At 40.8% G+C, this 26250-nt stretch overlaps 1 protein-coding gene across 4 annotated transcripts in view; it reads left to right on the forward strand.

Moving 5' to 3' along the window:
• The window catches only part of MTMR3 (myotubularin related protein 3), an 87480-nt gene that overhangs the window by 42533 nt on the left and 18697 nt on the right, over positions 1 to 26250 (forward strand). For all 4 annotated transcript variants that reach the window (XM_063454744.1, XM_063454746.1, XM_063454747.1 and 1 more), the window contains exons 12-14: positions 2796 to 2907; positions 4430 to 4625; positions 5212 to 5397. In XM_063454744.1, the coding sequence (XP_063310814.1) occupies positions 2796 to 2907; positions 4430 to 4625; positions 5212 to 5397 (494 nt within the window). The remainder of the gene's footprint in view (positions 1 to 2795; positions 2908 to 4429; positions 4626 to 5211; positions 5398 to 26250) is intronic.

Below are 26250 nucleotides of genomic sequence, written 5' to 3' on the forward strand. Positions count from 1 at the left end.
GGATCTCTTCAAATAGTCTGTTAATGTGGAGCCAGTAGTCTCCTCTTGAGAAAGGCTTGTTTCGCAGTTAAAACTTGTAAACGCTAGCTGCACTCCTCTCAGTGTGATTGAGAAAGTCTGACAAGTGAACTGAGTTCAGTTAAAATACCTGTACTGAAGAAAATATTTATCTGCAGAAGTCTCCAATAAAGTCATATGAGAATTTGAAAAGCTAATTAAATAAAGACCATAGTTTGCTTTTATTTTTTATTTTTTTAAACCTAATTAGAAATAATTTGATGCTGGCATATTTATTATTGAAAGGTCTTCAGAGAAATTCTATATTCTGCCCATGGAAGGGGAGGTCTTGGATTAGAAAGTTCTTCAAGAAGTAGTGAACACCGGATCCCTGTGTGTAACTATCTACCTTGCTCGGTCCCATTGGAGAGTACTGCTGCTTTATATGTGGGACAAATACTTTTATTTTAATTATTCCATGGTACATGCAACAGTACTTCCAGTAATGTGCGGTTAACCGTTTCAGGGACAAAGGCCGAGTTAAAGAAAATCAGTAATGTATTTTAGAACAGAAAAATAGTTTTAATTTTCTCTGATGTGCTAAAGTTCCTAAAATGCAACACAAAATGCAGAGTTTAACCCCTTAACACCGCAGCCAAATGTACAAGTTGTGAACGAAACAAAACCTGGCATTTGCGCTATATGTCTGTCAAACCGTAATTCACCTCTTTCATATTAAATGCACCCCCCCTTATTATATATCATTTTATTCAGGGGAAACAGGGCTTACATTTAATATCAAATATTTAGCTATGAAACATAATTTAATATGAAAAAAATGGGAGAAAATAAGATTTTTAATTTTTTTCGTTCTACATGACATTTTAACTGTCAATGTCATAATACTGTTTGCTTTTACTGCAATAAAATACACATATTTGTATTCAGCAAAGTCTTGCGTTTAAAACAGTACCCCCTATGTACAGGTTTTATGGTGTTTTGGGAAGTTACAGGGTCAAATATAGCGTGTTACATTTGAAATTGAAATTCGCCAGATTGAGACTGTATAGTAGCCCAGGATATAAATTTACACCCATAATGGCATGCCATTTGCAATAGTAGACGACCCAAGGTATTGCAAATAAGGGATGTCTAGTCTTTTTTAGTAGCCATTTGGTCACAAACACTGGCCAAAGTTAGCGTTGGTATTTGTTTGTGTGTGAAAAATGCAAAAAACGCCAATTTTGTTTGTGACTAAGTGGCTACTAAAAAAGACTGGACATACCCCATTTGCAATACCTTTGGTTGTCTACTATTGCAAATGGTATGCCATCATAGGGGTAATTTTCATTCTTGGGCTACCATAGGGTCATTAAGGCAACGTAAGCAATCTGGCGAATTTTAATGTGAAAAAAATGAAACACAAGCCTTATATTTGACGCTGTAATTTTTGAAAACACCATAAAACCTGTACATGAGGGGTACTGTTGTACTCGGGAGACTTTGCTGAACACAAATATTTGTGTTTCAAAACAGTAAAAAGTATTGCAGCAATAATATCGTCCGTGTAAGTGCTGTTTGTGCGTGAAAAATGCAAAAAACTTCACTTTTACTGGCGATATCATGGTTGTAATACATTTTACTGTTTTGAAACACTAATATTTGTGTTCAGCGAAGTCTCCCGAGTAAAACCGTACCCCCCATGTACAGGTTTTATGGTGTCTTGGAAAGTTATAGGGTTAAATATAGTGCTAGCAAATTAAATTCCCTATACTTTCGGCATGGGTGGTCAGGCAGGTCCCGCTAATTGTAATTAATTAGGATACCTAATTATGTAAAATTATTACATAAATATATGTGTAGAATTAATATATGTATATATATATATATATATATATATATATTTTTTTTTTTTAAAATATTTTTATTTATATATAGGTATATATATAGTGATATATACGTATATATTTATGTATATAGATAAATATATTATTTCGTTCTACGTGTATTTTGATATAAATATATATATATATATTAATATCACAATACAGTTAGAACGAAATAAAACACATCTATATATTTTTTAATATTTTATTTGTAATTATTTTTTTTATTTTTTTTTTACGTATTTACATATTTATTTTTTTATATTATTTATAAATATATATATATATATAACCATAATTATATATATATATTTAATCAGTATCAGTCTACGTGTAATTTGATATTAATATATATATAATTATATACATGTTAATATTAAAATACACCTAGACGGTGTATGTATATGTGTATATATATACTTAGATCATATATAATATATATATATATATGATCTAAGTATATATTTTTTTTTTTTTACACTTGTTTAACTTATTTAAATTTTATTTCCAGCCAGCAGGGGGACCAACTGTCATTACAGTTGGTCCCCCTGCTGGCAATACAGAAGCCAGCTATACCGGCCATGTGATTGTGAGGTCCTCGCAAGGACCTCACTCTCACATGACCGGGAGGGACCGGAGGAGGAAGATGTGCCGCGGGGGGGCTCCCTGGGAGTCCCCCCAACCGCGATCGCCGGCGTGGGACCGCCGGCGACCGGGTAAGTTACTAAAAACCGGAGGGCGTACTATTACGCCCTGCGGCGTTTAGAGCCGCTTTTAAAAGGACGTAATAGTACGCCCTCCGGTCATAAGGGGTTAAAACTGAAAAAAATTTCACTTCAAATTGTCCTATTCATGCCTCTGTTTTTGAAACACCAATAGTGATGAACTGCAATTTTTTTTGTCTTATGTCAGAGTATTACCCAAACTGTGAGGTTGTCTTTATGGGAATGGCCAATATACACTCCATCCGCAAGAGCTTCCAGTGCCTACGGCTAGTTTGCACACAGATACCTGACCCAAATAGGTGAGAGTTTGTAGAAACATGTATGTAACCTTTGTGTTCTCATCAAGTTATCTCTTGTTTTTGTTTTCCTTTCACACATTTTTCCCTCCCCTTGCACACGGAACTGCAATGTACAGGCTGAGATAAATGTATAATTTAACATTGCACCTGAAGTCCCTGTGCAACCATTCTAACACATAATATCTTATAAAGAGCTTGTAAATAATTTATTATTTTTAAAAGACAGTCCTTAACTAATTCCATACTCTCATTAAATATATTTATTTATTATTTTGATAGAGTTAACCGTATTGGGATGGATTGAGACTCAGATTTTGGTTTGGTAGTGAATGTATGGCCTACATAACACACTATTGAAAGAACACTTTCTAGCTCGAAATATAAAGGTTTTTATTCATTTTTTACCACTTTAAACTGTAACTCACCCAGTGCATATTGCCAATTGAAGCCATAGGATGCTAACATTTGTATAAATTACTTATGGAAAGCAATGTCCATGTGGAGATGAACGCAGCATATGACTAAATTCTTACTTATACACTATAACCTAAACCTTAATAATAAAAGACCCAGTTTTTTTGATTTTTCAGTGAGATACACATCAAGAATTGTATGTCTACTATAAACTGATGTAGAAGTTTACTGTAGACGTACAATTCTTTGCTTTAATCTATAAATCTTTCATGCTGAAAATCAGGATGATTTATTCTTACAACTTAATTGTTTTGAATGTGTCTTTATATATTTAGTTTTTGTCATTACTGAACTGAATCCTTTTCTGAAAAATGTACATGATTTCGATAAGAGCTGATACAATGCAGTTGTATAACAAATATTACCTCAACATTATTAAGAAATTAATGTGTTAGAGCCAAAATAAAAATTGAATATGTAAAACATAACTAGAAACCGAGTATTCTGTATATAAAATACATAACAACATAGGGTTTTTTACCTTATTGGTAGAAGGCGTTTTAAGATTATGTTGTTTTGTTTTTAAAACAAACAAACAAACATAAACACCTTACATTTAACACCAGGTCTCTGATAATGTAGCCTTAATTGAACACGTATAAGCAAATTAAAAAAACAAAACGTTCGGCTTTAAATGTCTAGAGTCAGCACACAGAAGCTCAGGGTAGGAATACCAAGCAGTGTATTGCTTTTTGTGTTAGTTTGTGTGTTGGTTTCTACTGTGAGCTCCCCCTGCGATTTCCATTCATTTAATGCCCAAGTAGAGTATTTGTATACATTTAATTGTATAAATGAGGCTACATTATTCATGATGCTGTTATGGGTCTGGCACTCATTGTATAAAGTTGTGGCGTCAGAAATCCTGCTCCTGTTCTCTATAAAATACATTGGATCACAATTAGGATTATTTGATGTATTTGATTTCATGTTTAGCCAATTGTGTCTGTGATATGTTTTGTTTTAAAAAGGGTTACAGTTTTTTTGCATCAGGTAACTACAAGAAAAACACCCATGGTCTCATTGTGCATTTCTATCTTTCCTCTTTTAGTTGGCTTTCTGCCCTAGAGGGCACAAAGTGGTTACAGCACCTCTCTGTTTTGCTTAAGTCTGCTCTGATGGTAGTACATGCAGTGGATCGAGACCAACGTCCCGTCATCGTGCATTGTTCTGATGGTTGGGACCGCACTCCCCAGATTGTAGCTCTCGCCAAATTGCTGCTGGACCCTTATTACCGGACCATAGAGGTGCATAAAATGAGCTATCTATTTCGCGTAGTATTGTCTTTTTTAAATTGTTCAGATAAGCAGTTGGATCACTTGTGCTGTCATGAATTTTAATTTACAATTCTGTTTTGAATGCGCTACAATTAGATGTTTGATGAGAAAAATAACTTGACTTGCTTGACAGTGAACCCACAGGAACTTCTTAAACATCACTTTTTGGGGTCTGAATGGATTTTTTAAAACATATTTAGAGGTAAATATCTAGTATTCTAACAGAACTGGAAAGTTTTTTGATGCATTTAAGACTGTGTGCAGAACAGGAATTGGTTTGAACATGCAGCCTTTCCATTTCATGGGTGCTTATATATCTGTATAGATCAATGAGAAGCCTCTGATTGGTCAGTCTGCCAGGGAAAAGGGGGAGACCTTGCAGACACCAGATCTGAACATTTTGCAAGTTTTTTTATTTTCTTCTCCCATGTTTCCCCCAAAGAAAACATGCAGAAAAATGCATACATGTTTCTTTGGATATATAACTACTAAACTGAAAAATGTCTGGTGTGAATGAGTCGTTTCTCATGTTCTAGCTTTGCTGGTTTTTTTGCAGGGCTTTCAGGTCTTGGTGGAAACTGGGTGGTTGGATTTTGGGCACAAATTTGCAGACCGTTGTGGGCATGGAGAAAATTCTGAAGATCTAAATGAGCGCTGTCCAGTCTTTCTGCAGTGGCTGGATTGTGTACACCAACTACAGAGGCAGTTCCCCTGCTCTTTAGAATTCAATGAGGCCTTCTTGGTAAGTGTAGTCAATAATAAACAAACCCACAAACCACAAAGGTTTTTGGGGGAATTATGGGTTTTTGTTTTTTTGTGTGTGTTTAACATCAGATAATGGAGGTAGGAAGTCAACATATATGGGAGAACGAATATTTAATAAATATGGTGAAGCGTCTCGTGCAGAGGGTCTATCCTTCTTTCATGGCAGTGACTCTCCAAATATAAAAGAAAAAACTGAATGTAAATAAAGGGAATCCAAAAACCAAACTCACAATGTAATTTGTTTTCAATGTTAAACTAATATTTATTTTGTGGGGTAACTGTTTCTTGCTCCAAAAAAGAGATTTTCGTATGATTTTTATTGAAACATTTTCAAATGTATTGAAAATATTTTTAATAAACCTATCTTCGGTGGAAATGTGGCAATAAACGGGTCAATCTTATTAATTAATTAAATTCCAATCCAAAAATGTTGATGTTTTCCCACAGTGCCACCATTAAATGACCACTATAGTGCCAGGAAAACATACTCGTTTTCCTGGCACTATAGTGCCCTGAGGGTGCCCCCACCCTCAGGGTCCCCCTCCCGCCCGGCTCTGGAAAGGGGAAAAGGGGTAAAACTTACCTTTTTCCAGTGCTGGGCGGGGGGCTCTCTGCCTCCGATCCTCCTCCGTTCCGCCCCGTCGGCTGAATGCGCACGCGCGGCAAGAGCTGAGCGCGCATTCAGCCGGTCGCATAGGAAAGCATTTACAATGCTTTCCTATGGACGCTTGCGTGCTCTCACTGTGATTTTCACAGTAAGAATCACGCAAGCGCTTCTAGCGGCTGTCAGTGAGACAGCCACTAGAGGATTTGGGGGAAGGCTTAACCAATTTATAAACATAGCAGTTTCTCTGAAACTGCTATGTTTATAAAAAAATGGGTTAACCCTAGCTGGACCTGGCACCCAGACCACTTCATTAAGCTGAAGTGGTCTTGGTGCCTAGAGTGGTCCTTTAATCAGACAAAGTTCAGAGGTTCCCACCGCCCCTTCAGCATTTATCTGATTTTTTTTTTTTTTTATTTATTGATTTTTTTTTATTTTATGTAGTCTCGAGGGGGCCAGGTACCAACAGTACTGGATTTTATACTGATTGATTGTCCATTTCAAACCATTCCTCCAATTTCTACTGTAGGCTGAAATCCCTTTTGTTTGTGTGTGTGTGTGTGTGTGTGTGTGTGTGTGTGTGTGTATGTATGTATGTATGTATGTATGTATGTGTATATATATGTGTATATATATATATATATATATATATATATATATATATATATATATATATATACATATACTTATATATATTTATGTATCTCTTGTTCCTGATGAAAGTCCTGTGTTAGTGTATTTCCAGTGTGTGTGTGTGTGTGTGTGTATCCATTTAAAACGAATTATATTATTATTATTTTATTTATTTTTTTATCTAAAAATAGTCTTAGAAATTTGGGGTAGAGCGAGTACTGAGGTGCCATATCATCATCTAAATCATACTTTGTTATGACATTTTTAAATGACATCAAGGAATCATAAAAAAAAGAGAGAAAAAACAAAACAACAACATTATAGATGAATTTTAAGTGCAAACTGTTGAATTATAATTGTGGTAAATAATATTGTAAAATTGAAAGTGGCATAGTTCTGGACCATTTTGAATTGGGTTTTAATACATATAATATAAAGTTATATATAGAGAGCTGGAGAAATATAGATATCGTGAAGCTTAGAATGCTCACGGCATATCTATAGACCGAGTAGTAGTCAAGATGTATAAGCAGGATAGATGTGGCAAAAGCTGCTTAAATTAGTAGCAGCCTAGAAAACAACAGAGTGTCTAGTTGTTAAGATACTATGTTGTCTGCTTAGCTAGATATGCTCAACCTCTTACTGTGTTAGAAATAAATGACTATCTATTGAGACATAAAACAAAACACAGGTGAAGTGATTACAGTGCCATACTGTGAAAAAGTGTAAAGTCTAAAAAAGACAAACGCCTGACGCGCGTTTTGGTGCTGTTCAAAGCACCTTCGTCAGAGGCAAACAGTATACTGCTCGGAAAGTCCTTTATATATCCTTTGTTGTAAGTCCGACAGTCAATAGGTGTCCTACCTTAATAGGGGGCGTGGCTGGCATTTCCCGCGCCGGATAGACCTATCCGGTATGATTAACTCGAGGACGTCAGAGAGACTAGAACAGACAGCGTGTAACCATTGAGATAGGCTCCTCCCACTTTCCTCCGTGTAGAATGACATTATGCTGCTGTTTTATCGTTATATGCCCAATGATTACAATTTTTAAACAATGGTATTATTACAAAGTGCTTATTAAAACACTATGGATCCGAATTGTTTGTAAATGTACAATAAAAGAATAAGGCATATCTATTACATAGTTACATAGTTACATAGTTAGATAGCTGAAAAGAGACTTGCGTCCATCAAGTTCAGCCTTCCTCACACCTGTTTTTGCTGTTGATCCAAAAGGCAAAAAAAAACAAAAAAAAAAACCCAGTTTGAAGCACAATTTTGCAACAAGCTAGGACAAAAAATTCCTTCTTGACCCCAGAATGGCAGTCAGATTTATCCTTGAATCAAGCAGTTATTACCCTACATTGAAAGATTATATCCTTGAATATTCTGTCTTTGCAAGTATGCATCTAGTAGCTGTTTGAACATCTGTATGGACTCTGATAAAACCACTTCTTCAGGCAGAGAATTCCACATCCTGATTGTTCTTACAGTAAAAAAACCTTTCCTTTGCCTTAGACGAAATCTTCTTTCTTCCAGTCTAAACGCATGGCCTCGTGTCCTATGTAAAGTCCGGTTTGTGAATAGATTTCCACACAATGGTTTGTATTGGCCCCGAATATATTTGTATAATGTTATCATATCCCCTCTCAGGCGACGTTTTTCTAAACTAAATAGGTTTAAATTTGTTAACCTTTCTTCATAGCTGATATGTTCCATTCCTTTTATTAATTTTGTAGCCCGCCTCTGCACTTTTTCTAGTGCCATGATGTCCTTCTTTAGAACAGGTGACCAAAATTGCACAGCATATTCAATATGTGGTCTTACCAGTGATTTATAGAGAGGCAAAATGATATTCTCGTCCCGAGAATGAATGCCCTTTTTCATGCATGACAATACCTTACTGGCCTTGGCCACTGCTGATTGACATTGCACATTGTTGCATAGTTTGTTGTCTATAACAATTCCCAAGTCCTTTTCGTGTGTTGTTATCCCTAATTCACTTCCATTAAAGGTATACGTTGCTTGTGTATTCTTTACGCCGAAGTGCATAACTTTGCATTTTTTTTATTCAATATAGAGCTAATGCAGTGAAACATTATATATAATATATACATGTAGGTATGTATTATATCTTTTATTCAGAAATATGTATACACATAAAGCTAATAACCATAAGAATAAAGGTGCATATATATAATCTTCTATAGATAGCTCTAATGATTAGATATATTCAGCAAAGCATCCTCAATATTGAGAGCTACATATGGAGTCTCCATTAGGTACTGGGCAAGTTTGCCTCTATCAGCGACATCTTTATTGTTAGGTGTTATATGGTAGAAGTCTGCTTCCCCTACTCATAGTTTCTTGTATATTATAATTTAAAATAATTTTAAAAATATATGTAATTGTATTCGAACTGTATTTTGATATATATATTTCCTGGCCATATCCATGGCAGCACAACAATGGGTAGCTCCTCCCTATCCCTAATTAGACAGGAACAGATTTAAATCAGGGGTATAAATACCCCCTCCCACCAATGAACCCTTAGTCTTTTTTTCCTGTCCTATCCCTATAGGACTCCAGTCAGTGTAGACTGTGAACTTACTTTTTTCTTTTTGGCTTACCTGAGGGTTTTTACCTTCGGCCTCAAGGGAGTTTCAGCCTCTCTTCCTTGGGAAGTCTCCAGTACGTGGCCCTGCGCAAAGGATAACCCCCTGGAGATGCTCCTTTAGTGACCAGGAGCCACTTGCAATGACCCTAGGGGTAGCAAGGAAAAAATTGCCAATAAGGAACATTCCCTGCAGTAACCAAGCGGTAGCAGGAAGTGGCAGAAGAACCTCATCTTCAGAAGATTCTTCTCACCTCTACCTGACGGGCATAGTAAGTTTAAATGCATTTTTAACTTACGTATTAAATTGCTAAGGGCTGTCAGGTTTCCCCCTTCCACCTATTTGTGCCATTCATTCTCCTTCAAATAAGGATTTTGTGCTCTCCTTTCTTTCCCTTTAAAATTTTTAAATTCTTACCGGCTTGCCGCCATCCTGGCGGCGTCCTCTTGGTGCTCTGCGCCTGCGCGGGCGCATGCGCGGTCTGACGGCCGCGTTATGCTTCTCCCGCGCATGCGCGGACCGGTGGCTGCGTCTGTAGATGTTTCCGCGCATGCGCGGATCTGGGGCGCGTCATACGGTCTTATGCGCATGCGCGGTGTATTCGCGCGCATGCGCAGAGCATTCTTCCGGGTTCGCGGTGACGTCATCGGTGACGTCATTCGCCGCCTTTAAAAAGGCGCCAAAATTGAATTTCTTTACCTGTTTCAGGTTGCCTGGACACCTGGGAGCTCTTGCAGCATCTTTTGTTCCAGTTTTGTTAATTTATTTTCAAGCCTCCAGTTTTCTGTACTCGGGTATGGTTTTATTTTTTAAAGGCACATCCCCTTTTTTTTCACATATTGAATTTTTATACTTTTTTGGGTATAAATATATCAATTCTTTCCTATGTTATATCAGGGAAGATGGACAAGTCTTTCTCATCGGACTCTGAGGCATTCATCCATAAACAAAGGTCACAATCTAAAGGTTATAGGTAAGCCATCATCATTATTTTTTTTTTTTCTCTCTCTTTATCTATACCTAACAAAAGAGTGCCTGGTTTAATTGTATTTCCCTATTATGACAGCTCTACGGGAATTAAAGCATCCATAACTTCCAAAGGCAAGTCGCCTATGAAGAAGAGATGCGAAGCCTGCAGCAGTAAACCACTAGAAGGCAAACGTCTCTGCGCAGAATGCCTGTCTACAGCCGCTGGTGCTTCTACTACTGCCCCTACTCCAGATGTGATGGAGTTTATCAAGCATGCGGTCTCCCAGGGCATCAGAGAAGCTGGGAAGTCCCACAAGAGACCCAGATTTGCTGAATCCTTCGGGTTTTCTCAAGAGGAATCCTCAGATGAGTCCATGGACCCCTACAGGGACGGGCCGTCCTCTTCAGAGGAAGAATCGTATGCCCCAGAATTCATGGAGCCTGCTCAAGTTGACCATTTAATCTCCAGAGTTCGCAAATCCTTGTGTCTCAAGGAAATATCCTCAGAGCAACCTTCTACTTCCAGTAGATTTTTCGCTGATCTCAAGAAAAAGAGAGCCACATTTCCAGCTCATGAGACTATCAAGGAGCTGATTCAAGACGAATGGTCTAATACTCGTCGAAAACTGACATCTCAAGGCAGGGTTGCTCGTCTTTATCCATTTGAGAGGAAAGACTCCAGCTGTTGGGATTCGGCTCCTAAGGTAGATGCAGCCGTAGTAAGACTGGCCAAACACACTACTCTACTGGTTGATGACGCTGGCTCATTTAGAGACCCTATGGACAGAAAAATGGATCTGAACCTCACCAAGGCTTACGTGGCTCCTGGCACAGGCCTCCATCCAGCAGTCGCTTTCACTTCAGTTTCCAGAGCTTTAAAGATCTGGATGGAGAATCTAGAAGCAGACATCCAAAGAGGCAGGAGCAGATCCAGTCTTCTGGACAGTCTAAACGATATAAAGCTTGCAGTAGACTTTACTTCTGACGCTTCGGTGGATCTGGTTAAGGCCTTTGCCAGAAATATGGCCCTCTCCGTTTCAGCCAGGAGGGCTTTATGGTTAAGGTCCTGGATAGCAGATACCTCTTCAAAATCTAGTTTATGTGCCTTACCTTTCCACGGCGACATGTTGTTTGGTAAAAACTTGGATGACTGTATTAAGAGAGCTGCTGAAGGCAAAAGAGCTTTTCTTCTGCAGGATCGTAAACCCAGAGGTTCCTTTCGATCCAAACGATACCCAGACTATTTCTCCTTTCGAGATGCCCGATCTTACAAGCCAGGAAGGGAGCATGGTAGACCCCAGCCTTGGAGAGGTGGATAGTCTTCTACCAGAGGCGGTAAGTCTAGAGGTGCCTCGTTCAACAAGAACCCCAGATCTTTATGACTGGTCCCCCCCCCGGTCTATAGGTGTGGGGGCACGTCTGTTACTCTTCCAAAACGCTTGGGAACTATCCACCACAGACAAATGGGTGTTGGATATCGTAAGAAGAGGATATCGTTTGGAATTCTTCAGACCCCCTCCAGCTTGCTCCTTTCAAACGACCAAGTGGCCAGGAGACGCAGAAAAAAGACAGGCCTTAAAATATTTCATATCGACACTCCAAGAAGGACATGTCATCATTCCAGTTCCCCAGCAACAGCAAGGTCAAGGGTTTTACTCTCACCTGTTTCTCACCAGGAAAGCTTCAGGCGGTTGGAGACCTATCTTAGACTTAAGCAGACTAAATCAGCATCTCCTCATCCGAAAGTTCAAGATGGAGTCTATTCAATCCATCATAAAGGTCGTTTTTCCACACCAATGGATGATTTCTATAGACTTGGCAGACGCTTATTTCCACATCCCCATTGCTCCAGAACATCAGAAATTCCTTCGGTTCGCGGTGGAAGAAGGGCATTTTCAATTCCGAGCCCTGCCGTTCGGTCTCAGCACGGCTCCAAGAACATTCTCCAAGGTCTTGGTTGTTTTAATTGCGGAACTCAGGAAAATGGGCATAGCCATTTACCATTACTTAGACGACATCCTCATCCTGGCAGAAGACTCAATTACCCTTCAGACCCATGGGAAGGTTTGTCTACGTTTTCTACGCCATCATGGTTGGAAGATAAACGAGAAGAAGAGCCAATTACAGCCAGCTCAGGAGATGAAATATTTGGGGGCCATATTCGACACACTGTCGGGCACAGTGCGACTGTCTCCAGAAAGAGGTACGAAGTTGATGAACAAGGTCAAAGACATGTTGGCATCCAATGTGACCTCAGCAGAAAGATGCATGAGCCTGTTAGGAACAATGTCCTCCACCATCGGACTGACAAGATGGGCCCATTGGAGAATGAGGATTTTCCAGAAGAATTTCATCCTACAATTCAGAACGAGAAATCCACTTCAGCCTATCAAGATTCCCCCTCACGTCCATCAATCTCTGATTTGGTGGTTACAGAAGAAATCCCTGTTCCAAGGGTTTCCATTGGGAAACGTTACATGGACTGTTATTACCACAGACGCAAGCCAGTGGGGATGGGGGGCTCACCTCCAACATCAGTTTGTCCAAGGGAAATGGACCTTTCCAGCAACAGAGACTCCCTCCAACCAATTAGAACTTTTGGCAGTTCTAAAAGCTCTAGAGGTTCTCCTGCCCCTCATTCGCTTCAAGTGGATCAAGATCAGATCAGACAATTCCACTGTAGTTGCCTACTTAAACCATCAAGGGGGAACGAGGAGTCGACAACTGATGTCCATTATGAGGCCACTAATGTCCTTCTCCCAGAAGCATCTAGCAGGCCTAACAGCGATTCATCTTCCGGGAGTCCAGAATTCCATAGCAGATTACCTGAGCAGAGTGGAATTAGATCCGGGGGAATGGAGTCTGTCATACAAGGTGTTCGAAGACATCTCTCAAGTATGGGGCATGCCACAAGTCGACCTAATGGCAACACACGAGAACAAGAAGGTGAAGCACTTCTTTTCGAAGAATTTCGATCCCCAAGCTTCAGGAAGGGATGCTCTTTCAATCGAGTGGGAATTTCACCTAGGTTACACATTCCCTCCTACACCCCTCATCTTTCCCCTTCTGAGACGATTGAGGCTGGAGAAGGTATCCATCATCCTCATAGCCCCCTTTTGGCCTCGCAGACCGTGGTTTCCTCTGTTGTTGAGCCTTTGCAGTGCAGACCCCTGGCAGCTTCCGAATATTCCTTCCCTTCTGCATCAGGGTCCTGTCCTCCACCCAGACCCTGCCTCCCTCAAGCTGATGGCATGGAAATTGAAAGGGAAAGATTGATCTGCAAGGGATTCTCTCGTGCTGTCATTGATACTCTACTACAAGCAAGGAAGCGCTCTACATCTTCCACTTACTACAGAATCTGGGACGTTTTTTCCTCCTGGGCTGCATCCAACCACAGGAATATCCAGTCTATCTCCACCAAGGAGATTCTGGAATTTCTACAATCCGGTCTTGATAAGGGTTTAAGCTACAATACCCTGAAGGTACATATTTCAGCTCTTTCGGCCCTTACGGATCAAAGATGGGCCTTGAACACAGACGTGATCAGATTTATGGCTGCAGTTTTAAAAATCAAGCCTCCTATCAAGCCCTTCGCCCCACCATGGGATCTTCCCTTGGTGCTGAAAGCTCTGAGCAATTCTCCATTTGAGCCTCTCGAATCCATCTCTCCTCAGTTACTTACCATTAAGACGGTTCTATTGGTGGCCTTAGCCTCTGGTAGACGAGTGTCTGAGCTCCATGCCTTATCAACTAAAGAGCCCTTTACAGTTTTTCATAAGGACAGAGTTATCTTACGGACTGTTCCCGAATTTCGTCCTAAAGTGGTGTCAGCTTTTCACATTAACGAAGAAATAGTACTCCCGGCTCTTCAGTCTGAGTCTTCTACTGAGGATGCTGAACCTCTACCTTCTCCGTTAGATCTTGTGCGATGTCTGTCTATCTATCTACAAAGATCTTCAGCCTGGCGGATCTCTAAAAGACTATTCGTCTTCCCCAACGGTCCCAGAAGTGGGCTTCAGGCTTCTAAGATGGCCATTAGTAGATGGATTGTTGCCGCCATCATTCAGGCTTACCAAGCATCAAAGATGAAAATTCCTGATGGGCTCAAGGCCCACTCCACGAGGTCCCTTTCCTCATCTTGGGCAGCAGCAGCTAATTTGTCACCTGAACTGATTTGCAAAGCAGCCACTTGGTCTTCTCCGAACACGTTTATTAAGCACTACCAGATTGATGTTAAAGCCAGCCACTCAGACTCCTTTGGCAAATCAGTCTTATCTGCAGTTAACTCTACTTGATTATTTTCTATTGCACGTATGTTTTCTAATACACCAGCATTTAAAAGAATGTCTGAATCTGTGTTTTTCTTTCCTTTTTCCCTCCCTGGGTTATTGCTTGGGTATTACCCATTGTTGTGCTGCCATGGATATGGCCAGGAAAGATGAAAATGTATCCATACTTACCGTAATTTTCCTTTCCTGGTAATAGGCCATGGCAGCACTTAGATTCCGCCCTGGGATATTGCTGTTAACAAAGACTAAGGGTTCATTGGTGGGAGGGGGTATTTATACCCCTGATTTAAATCTGTTCCTGTCTAATTAGGGATAGGGAGGAGCTACCCATTGTTGTGCTGCCATGGCCTATGACCAGGAAAGGAAAATTACGGTAAGTATGGATAAATTTTCATCTTTATATCAAAATACACTTAGATATAGATATATATATATATATATATATTGATTCTATGTAAGTCTCACACCGAGTCAGACGTTTCTACACTACAAATTCATATTGCGTTTATACTGCACAGCCCTTGCCAAACAGTCATACTTTTCTTCTCTTATTAGCTCATGCTCCCACAATCCCAGGCGTCTCCTTCATACCTTTAACTCTCTTCTTTGCCCTGCTGAGACCACCCCTCAAACTAACCTTACAGCCGATAGTTTTGCATGCTACTTTACTGACAAGATTGAACAGCTAAGGATTGAATTCTCACCACCTTGCCCCTTACTTTCTTAACCTCACCTGGATCATGCCTCTCCAACCCTTCCAACCTTCTCCCAGGCTACTGAACAAGAGGTGGCTGCGCTTATCCTTTCCTCTCGCCCCACCACTTGCCTGCTAGATTCTGTCTCGTCTCACCTTATCAGATCTCTCTCCTCTTGTCTTGTGCCCTCCTTAACACACATCTACAACTGCTCTTTCTTCCTCTCCGGACCTCTCCCCTGATGTCCTGCAAGAATATGTGAGTGGTCCAATTTATATGTATAATCACACTTTTGTACATAAGGGTACTGCACTATTTCTGTTTGTTTTTTTTTAATTGTATTTTTCTTAAAGGTATACACAACATTGGATGTTCAAGGCTAAGTAAAAATATGATGTATAACATTTTCCTTGTTTGCACTAGGTGTACTATTCAGTTTTATGCACATATTTAAGCGCTCCACTGAATCTGGTACAAAAAAAGTCTGTCTTTGATGTGATTTTTTTTTTTTGAGAATTGCACATTACAGTGTGGTAGCAGCTAAGTTTTTTTTTTTTTTTTTTTTTTTTTAGCACTGTCAATCGATATAACACATGCATTTTAATAAGCGTTTATATAAATCAACAGTTTTATGAGTTAAGGAGTAACCAGCATAAGACCTCGGCAAAGGTGTCAAACATTTTTTGGCTACTTTTAGAACCAAATGTTAGCCTATTAAAAAAGTAATACTAGTTTCTCCACTTACCATGGAGATGCCATAATGAAGGGTGAATCGGGAGTAACTTAAAGGCATTGACATTGTCTGTCTTGTTCAACCATGCCCCAACCCCGGCTGACATGATGGCTTGAACCGCATTATCTATTGTGGCGTATTGTAGAGCGATTTCTTTGGATGGAATTAAAGAATTTAAACTGGGGATAGTGGAGGAGTGAGATGCGGAGAGGTCTGTAATCAGCCTCTTTTTTTTTTTTTTTTTTTAAAGAGTATTTCCCCGTGACAATACCTGTTGGGTTTGTACGCCAAATAAATAAGAGGCGGGGGCATATATATGCAAAAGTCCATGCTACAAAAATTCCCTTTCTCGTTATGGCTCTCGATTGGGATAAAGCTTTTGACCGAGTTAGCTGGGACTTTATGAGAACAAATTTAGTGGTTTTTGGTTTTTCAGGACTGATTCTTTCAGCAGTTATGGCCCTTTATTCATCCCCATCGAGCAGGATAGTGGGAGGGGGATTTAGGTCTGAATGGTTTGATATCTCAAATGGTACTCGCCAAAGCTGTCCACTTTCTCCACTCTATATCCTAGTGGCCGAACCACTAGCACATGAAATTCGTTCATATTCAAAAATAAGGGGCTTTCAAATAAATGATAAAGAATCTAAGATTAATCAATATGCGGGCAACACTTTATTAACTCTTGTGAACCCTATCTCTTCAGTACCATAAGTAATGAATATAATAGAGCAATACAGCCGTCTTACAAATTATAAACTCAATGTCCAAAAAAACGGTTGTATTACCCATGTATATAGAAGAAAACGCCTTTAAATGGGAAAAGAAGGGTTTTAATTATATGGGCATAAATATTGTATACGATCCCTCTAACATAATGAAGGCCAATTTAATTCCATTAATAAGGGAAATTACTCACCTTCTAAAACATGGGAGTATACTTGAAATATCATGGTGGGGTAGAGTTAAAGGGACACTATAGTCACTAGAACAACTACAACAATTTGTTCTGGTTAGTAGAATCATTACCTTCGGGCTTTTTACTGTAAACACTGTCTTTTCAGAGAAAATGCAGTGTTTACATTACAGCCTAGTGATAACTTCACTGGCTGCTCCTAAGATGTCTGTTAGAGATTCTTCCTGGGTCATGGCTGCCTAAAATGCATCAAAACATTCAGTGTCTCCTCCCTCTGCATACAGACACTGAACTTTCCTCATAGAAATTCATTGATTCAATTAAGCTCTATGAGGAGATGCTGATTGGCCTGTGGGGCTGTGTTTGAATCATGCTGACTCTGCCCCAATCTCCCTCTTTGTCAGTCTCAGCCAATCCTATGGTGAAGCATTGTGATTGGATCAGGGTACCACTTATGCTGATGTCAGCAGGCAGTGGGCAGGTCAAAAGGAAACCGGGACAATGTAAGCAGGTGCAGACTTGAATACGAGTAAGATTTTACTACGTTTAGGGAGGCTCATCAAGCGGCTCTTTTAACGCATACGATTACCGCAATTAAGCAAGATAATAATACTCAAAATTGTTTTGTAAGTCAGGCATGTTGATGTTCCCGCTAGATCCTTCCCCTGCGCCAGAGTTGTCGATGTGTATCTGCATTAATCTAAATAATTCTGTTTTCCTGGCAGTACCCGGGAATGGAATGCTTCTTCTTCTAAGTTCGGCTTGAATGCGTGGTATAGTCCAAGATCTGATAGATGAAGGACAGGCCGATGCACGTTATCTTGTCTGTCTATCTATCTATCTATCTAACTGTCTTAAAGATAGCACTCTCAGGACTCCAAAAATGTAAAGTAAAGCGTAACTTTTAATGTCCATAGTAAAAGATCGACATTTCAGTTTGCAATCCAAACTTTCATCAGGATAACATGACATTTAAAAAAAAACAATGTTATATACTCATCACCACATTACACTTACCCAATAACATAGAGGGTGCTCTCTACGACCGCCATTCCCGGAGTCTGACTGCGTGGATTGCGTCGTGACATCACCCAGGTCATTCCCATGGACACCAGACGCCAAGACCATGCGGGTAGAAACCTCGCACAAAAGAACTATGGCAACAGAAAAAGAAACTAACTAACCGGAACATAGTCTAATCTCACCTTGCTGACTAGTAAGATCGGTATTCTGGTGCAGAGCAACACCTCACATGAAAGCATTGAAAATAAAATCATAGCGGAGGCTGGAGGCTCCGTGGGCATAATTCAAATTAAAGAAATAGAAAAACCAAGACTAAATACTACGATCTAAATACTCAATTACTGACTATAGATGTCCCAGTAGGACTGAGCACACAGGTTTTCCCTGGTGCTACTTCACATTAGTGCGTGTGTCTATTCTAAATGAATTAAAGGGGAAAACTTGGACCAGAATAGAACCTTATTTACAAAGAACTACAAACAAGACCATTACTATAATACCCAAAAAGGGCATTCCAAAGGGATTAAGGTCCCATAGTATGAAAACAAATACTAACGGTCAATTATTTTTTGTTATCTCTCTGTACATGGTGATTTTCTATTAACTTAACTATTGGAATTTTTTGGAATCGATTATCTGTATATACCTTTGCTTGTTATGCTACACTTTTTTTTTTTTTTTTCATCGAAGATTTTTTTTACGTTGGCTGGTGGGCTATCAGAGCAGGCAGAAATTTTGCAATACAGTGAAGGGGATTTATATACAGTGAAGGGGAAATTTTGCAATACACCTCAGAGTTGCCTAACACTACATCATTGAAATACATATATTTTGAATTACTAAGACTTAAGAAGCGAGAAACTGATTTAGATCTTTTTTTTTTTGTCTAAATATCACTGTAACCTACAAATTCCAAGGGGCTCCAGGGTCAGTAATATACCCACAATATGACGACAGAAACCTACGATGTGTAAAAAGTGGACGGCAGTTCTTATCAAGTGCTCTCTCGACCTCATGCTGATCATTATAGAGGATGTGAAGGAGGACCCCATCCAAGTACTGTTATAATTTAATATTCTAGAGCGCTTCACCAGCACACTACCACTGGACTTACTCTTAAAGATAAGAACTTGGTGTTAAAGCTGCTCATTCGTTGTTTACACTTTGCAAAACTTTTTTATCCAGTTGAAGAAGCTGTTAAAGCGAAACGCGTCCTGGAACTTGGAGAATACCGGTCTTTATTTATTTGGACTTTTTTATATGCCTATACAGTGTTTTTATATTGCTATATATAGTTTTTTATTGTTACAAATAGTTTTATGGGGGGCGGGGCCGGGCCGCCAAGCAGCATGGCAGCAGAACACGGAGGCTCCGAGCTTAAGCCCTAAAAAACGGCATAAAACTTGCTAAAAACCTGCCCCAGGACCGGATTACATGCTGCAATACAATGGGGCACTACCCGAGCACCCATATGATACCGGATTACGGCCAAAAATTCACGGGGAGCACCGAAACTGATAAACCCGGCCTACACACCTGCATAAGCCTGCTTGTGGGCAGCTGCAGACCGAGAACAGATGCCTGATTGCCTGACCGGAAGAAAAAGCACACCAGCTATGTGGACGCTGGTGGGGATTTACACGGGTGAGAGCAGCGGCCCCGCTCCACCCCCCCCCCCCCCGGCCGGTGGGGGTAATCCCGGCCTCATGGAGGATGCAAGCCCTGGGACGGACGCAGCCGCCCGAGGTACACGCTGGCCTCCTGTACAGGCAATGGCTGCCTAACCGCGGCCGCCTGCTATCTAGACCCGAAGTCAAGGGACGATTATTGCCTGAGCTACAGGATCAACACACACCCTGGACTTAACGGCCCACAACAGCCCTGTCTTACCCTCAGAAGCTACCCCGTGGATGCTACAGCTGCGGGTGAAGCGGGCCCTGGAGGCGATACACGTGGGCGGGGGGGCCAGGCGGGATGTTGCTGCGATGTTCCTGGGACCCGCTGGCCAGATGCCGCGATCCTTGGACTGTGCCACGCGGGGACTGAAGTGCCGTCACCCTCAGGCTTTGAGGAGGGCCTGGAGGTAGCTGTCCCCGACGCTGTGAGCCCTCGTGGGGTGGAGCGCGGCAGCCCCCGGTGGACCGGTGGCTGGGAGGAGGCTGGCGCTTGCCCCGAGTGGCCGGAGAAGGGTGAGACACAGGGCGACCTTCACCCCGACCATCTGGGGCCCCAGTGGCGCGGTGGGGGTGCAGGGGATGACTGGCAGGCACACGGACTTTAGGTGGGGGGTCCTGTGGACTGGTGGGTCCCCGAGTGCCCGCTGTGCTGCGGATCTCCCGGATGGAGGCTTGGCGCAGCCTGGGGGGATGCTGCGGAGGACCGGTGCCCCTGGGATCAGCCGCAGATGCATCAGCAGCCGGTTCCCCCGCTCGGAAGGCTCGTATCCGTGGCCCCCCCAATGCTTGTGGACTGAGTTTATACACGCTGAGAATTCACTACTGTTGATTTAATATGCACAAAAAAGTTGCTTTTTTTTTTATATTTTTTTTTTTTAATTTTTTTTTTTAATTTTTTTTTTTTATTTGCTCTACGTTGCCCTCAGAGGCCCTAGTCAACTGTTATTACACAACGCGCTCTATATCTGATTGTTTTTAGTACCTTTAGTTTCAAGGTCCCCAAATAACAAATGATGCACCTTTTGTTATCTTGGAATGTGCCAAGCAAACCACAGTTATGTATGCCTTGATCTACATGGAGCCTGAGAGGGGGCCGCAATGTCGCCACGGGCACTGACAGGGTTAACACGCAGTAAGGCACTAAATATGGTATTACTAAATATACCCTTGAAGTGCCATTGTTGGTGCATAGGTTTGATTGTTCTTTTGGTAGTGGTATTTAAGGGCATGCGAATCAAGGCTTACTTTCATTTAATTCCTTTTCTAGTTTATTTTTGTTTACCGAGTTTTTAATGTGGCTTAGGCAGAGCAGAACTAAATAAATTAACTAGATATATAGCTAATAGTGTTGTTCAACGCTTTTCCAAGATGGTGTTTCTGTCTTTATCAATACATAGATAATTGCATACCCACGCCTCGACCAGAAATTACGTTTGCTTAAGCGATAATCCAATTTAATTACATAGATCAGTTTACAATATGAATCAATATGTTCTGCTACACAGGCAACGACGAATCCGCTTCTGCGTAAGCGCCGAAATGTCTGCACCTTTATTTACCAATGCTTATGCCCCTGCGCGGGCAACTACTTGCTTTATTACAAATCAGTTTGATAAATGCGTTTATATTGTGAAAACAATAAAAATATTCAAAACAAATAGTTTTATGTAATAAATATACTTATATTTCTATAACACTGGTGGCATTGTTCCTGCTCTTTTAAAGAAGGTGTGTGGTCCTTAACCACATATACCCTTGATCAGAGCCGATGTGGATGGCTCTGTGTCTGTGAGTACAAATCTATTTGGAACCATACGGTACTGCACCATATATATATGTTTCAACATTTCAGAGTTTCAAGACAGCAATATCCAGCAAAAAGAAAGGATAGGGTCGCCTTCACGGACCCCGCAGGCGATCAAATTGAGCTATACACTATTAGCTCTCCAAAGTGTGAGTGGGAATTTTCCCTCTTAATTTAAATCTATTTTCATTTTGTCACAGTTTACACTATGTTTGGTATATTCTGTTTTTTTTAAGGTATTGATTACCAACTTAGGACACCTTTGTGTATACCTAATAGGTACTGTTTATACATATACTTACACGTTAAAGTCTATTCACTAATTGTTAATATTATAATAAAAATTCACAACTGTTATAATTTAATATTCTAGAGCGCTTCACCAGCACACTACCACTAACCTTGACAGACCGCCTGGCCGACCAATTGTACCTGCTGTGGGGGGGCATTTTAGAACCAGTTGCTAAGTGGTTGGACTTTTTATTTAACAAAACTGTTGAAAATCTGGAGACTTGCATTAAGGACACCCCAGCGTTCCTTAAGATGGTATCTTCATTGAGACTACCTTCTGATTCTATCATATTGGTGACCTGTGATGTCAAAAGCCTGTACACAGTGATTCCTCATCTGGACGGGATACAGGCCCTGCACATACTACTCTTTCAATCTACACATTACCATGGTCCACCAGTGGAATATACACTGGAACTATTGGATATTGTTCTTTCTCAAAATTACATTAGATTTGAGACGTCATGGTACAGTCAAATTTCGGGTACATCGATGGGTGCAGCAATGGCACCTATGTATGCAAATGGATATATGTACTAATTTGAACAGATACATATCTTGGAACCATACAAAGAGAAGATACTGGCATACACACACTATATTGACGATATCTTCATGGTGATTAACAGCACTATCATGGATGTAGAGCACATGATCCAGGCTATCAACAGAGCGACCAGTAACAAACTCACAGTGACTATGGACCCACAGCAAGTGGATTTTCTGGATGTAAGAGTCTACAGAGAGGGCTGCACACTAGCCCACACTCTCTTCACGAAACCCACAGATAGGAATACCCTATTACATGCAACCAGCTTCCATCCAAGGGCACTGAGAAAGTCCCTTCCCTATTCCCAGTTTTTATGTGTGTTTAGAAATAATTCTGATCAGGAAAATGCCAAGGCACAAATTAACTTGATGTGGGAGAAATTTGAAAAAAGAGGCTCTAAGGAACACACACTCCTTAAAGGGACACTCCAGGCACCCAGACCACTTCTGCTCATTGGAGTGGTCTGGGTGCCAACTCCCACTACCCTTAACCCTGCAAGTGTAATTATTGCAGTTTTTCATAAACTGCAATAATTACATTGCAGGGTTAACTCCACCTCTAGTGGCTGTCTACTAGACAGCCACTAGAGGTCACTTCCTGGGTTCTAGCACAGGAAACCTGTGCTAGAGCGTCGCTGGACGTCCTCACGCTGTGTGAGGACCTCCAGCGTCGCTCAAAACCCCCATAGGAAAGCATTGAAATAATTTTTCAATGCTTTCCTATGGGGAGACGTAATGCGCATGCGCGGCATTTCCGCGCATGCGCATTACGTCTCCTCGGCCGGTGGGCGAGATCAGTCTCGCCCACCGGCCGACGCAATCACTGGGAGGAGCATCGCGGAGGCGGAGACAGCGGCGAGGGACATCGCCGCTGTCCCAGGTAAGTGACTGAAGGGGTTTTCACCCCTTCAGTAACCGGGGATTGGTGGGTGGGAGGGAGAGGGACCCTCCAGTGCCAGAAAAATGGATCGTTTTTCTGGCACTGGAGTTTCCCTTTAAATCCTTACAGAGATGCCAAATTGAAACCGCAACTGACATAACGGAGGTCCAGACACCACGACTGGTGTTTCCATCTGTATATACCACTACATCACCCGAGTTTAAAAAAATTCATCAGTAACAATTGGAGGGTCCTCACCAATGACACATCACTCCCTGTGGAGTTTAGGAATCCACCTATGATGTGCTTTAAAAGGAACAAAAAATTGAGAGAGACTTACTAGTCCATACTGATCCTATTCAAAGTTATCAACTTAAAAGGCCAATAATAAACTTATGTGTTACAGATGTTTGGGCTGCATGACTAGTGGCCACATGGTACCTGGAAAGGTCTTTGCACACCCACATACAGGGAAGCCGTATACGATTAAACACCGATTGACATGCACCTCAGATTTTGTTGTCTACAAATTAACGTGCCCATGTGGGTTGTCCTATATAGGCAAGACTGACCTTCCCTTGCCTGAGAGGATAAGGAACCACAGGTCCAGCATCCGGACAGCCTACAGAGATCAGACCGAAAAACCAGTGGCTAAACACTTTCTGGACTTGGGCCACACTTTACCCTCTTTAAAGTTGATGGCTATAGATCACATAACCCCACTTCGGAGGGGAGGTGAATGTAGTAAACTATTGCTCCAACGTGAACGTTTTTGGATTAGGACTCTAAATACAGTTCAACATCATGGGCTTAATGAGAAATACTCATTATCAGTATTTCTATGATTGCATAGCCTTAACTTTAGTTATGTTGGTTCCAACTCATTAGCAAGGGATTAGGCGAGAGTTGGTGGACCTGTTGGGTATGACAGCTCTTGCTATTGATTCCGTGTATAGGTTGGATTTGGTATCATGATTCTTGATGAAACCCTGGTCACCTTTTGAGATTGCCCACCCAGGGGGATCGGAATCTCCGCTTTTACAGGTTCTGTCTTTATCTGAATCTGTGCCTCTAAGTTAAGTGTGATGTCCAAAGTTACCAATATGCGCTGTTGGTTTAACTCTGGATTGGCCCCCCTTATAGGGCCAAGTCTGCTTTTCATTGTTCTGTTAATTCTCTGGGAGATCTACCTCAGCCTGGGACATAAAGGACTATCTTCGTAAGTTGGATTCTGTTATCACCCTGAAGGCATGAGTCTCTCTTCTAAGATTTAATTTATGGTTTTGATTGACTGATTACCCCACACAGAGTTTGACATCAGCTGGCATATTTAGGTGCAAGAAAAGGTCACAATAATAGCCTATGGTGCCACCCCGGGGGAAATATATTTTGGACCTATAGTTTGAGAATTATGAATGTACAATATACATGCACCACATGTACTTAAGATTATTGTAATTTATGATGCCAAAAGCTTTGATTTAATTGTTACTTCAGCAATTAATCTCCTCATGTACTGCCCTGTAATAATCCCATACGGGGAGATATACAGCTTTACTCCTTTAAATATTTTTCGAACTGTCCATTTCACTGCTTTTGCAGGTGGCAATGTAGCCATGAATATATAGTTTTGGGGTTAAGAGCTGTGTTGGTGAGTAAGAATTGCAGTGATAATACACCTTGCATACTGTTGCATGGTGGTATACCAACCATATCAATTTATCCAGTTCATGAATGGTCTGAATCTGGATTGTAAATTTGTTTCTCCAATTTTACATTTATAGAGCTTACAACTGGCGCAGACGGTATCACATTTGCCCTTGAGTATTTGTTTTCATACTATGCGACCTTAATCCCTTTAGAATGGTATTTTAGGGTATTATAGTAATGGTCTTGTTTGTAGTTCTTTGTAAATAAGGTTCTATTCTGGTTCGAGTTTTCCCCTTTAGTTCATTTAGAACGGACACATGCATTAATGTGAAGGAGCACCAGGGAAAACCAGTGTTGGGACAACTATAGTCAGTAATTGAACATTTAGATCGTAGTATTTAGTCTTGGTTTTTCGATTTCTTTAATTTGAATTATGCCCACGGAGCCTCCAGCCTCCGTTATGATTTTATTTTCAATGCTTTTATTCGAGGTGTTGCTCTGCACCATAATACCGGCAAGGTGAGATTAGGCTATGTTCCGGTTAGTTTGTTTCTTTTTCTGTTGCCATAGTTCTTTTGTGCGAGGTTTCTACCCGCATGGTCTTGGCGTCTGGTTGCCATGTGGATGACCTGGGTGATGTCACGACGCAGTCCATGGTGACATCATCGAGGTCATAGAGTAACCCGGTCAGACTCCAGGAATAGCGGTCGCAGGGAGCACCCTCTATGTTATTGGGTAAGTGTAATGTGGTGATGGGTATATAAGATTGTTTTTTTGTTTTTTTTAAATGTCATGTTATCCTGATGAAAGTTTGGGTTGCAAACTGAAACGCCCACCGGGCAACGACACCAGTAAGATGGAGTGCAAATCTATAATTTTTTTCTGTGTGTTATATGTGTGCATATATAGAATCTTTTTTTTTTTTTAATTTTTTTTTTTATATAAAACAAAAAAAATGTTAACTTCGGCCAGCGTTTATGACTAAGTGGCTACTACAAAAGACTGGACATATACCCCATTTTGAATACCCTGGGTTGTCTACATTTGAAAACTGTATGCCATGATGGGGTTATTTGACATTCCTGGGCTACCATATGGTCTCAAAAGGCAACACAAACCCAGCAAACTGAATCGGGCAAGTCCTATATTGACCCTGTAACTTTTCTATTGTTGTTCTCTGGAGCAGGGGTTCCCAATTAATTTTTCCCGAAAAAAAATGGCAATTTATTTTTATTTTTTAAATGTGCCGGTGTGTCATGGTGTGTATATCTGTGCTTGTATGTGCCAGTCGTATATCTGACACACAGATAATCACACACACTGGCACACAGATGTGTATCTGTGTATGTGTGTCTGTGTTTGTATGTGCCCGTGTGTATGAATCTGACACACAGATAGTGGCACACAGATACACACACACTGGCAGATACACACCTTGACACACAGTGTGTGTCTGTGTGTATGTATCTGTGTGTCAAGGTGCGTGTATCTGTGTTTGTAT

The sequence above is a fragment of the Pelobates fuscus genome, chromosome 5 (assembly GCF_036172605.1).
Source record: "Pelobates fuscus isolate aPelFus1 chromosome 5, aPelFus1.pri, whole genome shotgun sequence".
Classification (NCBI taxonomy): Eukaryota; Metazoa; Chordata; class Amphibia; order Anura; family Pelobatidae; genus Pelobates; species Pelobates fuscus.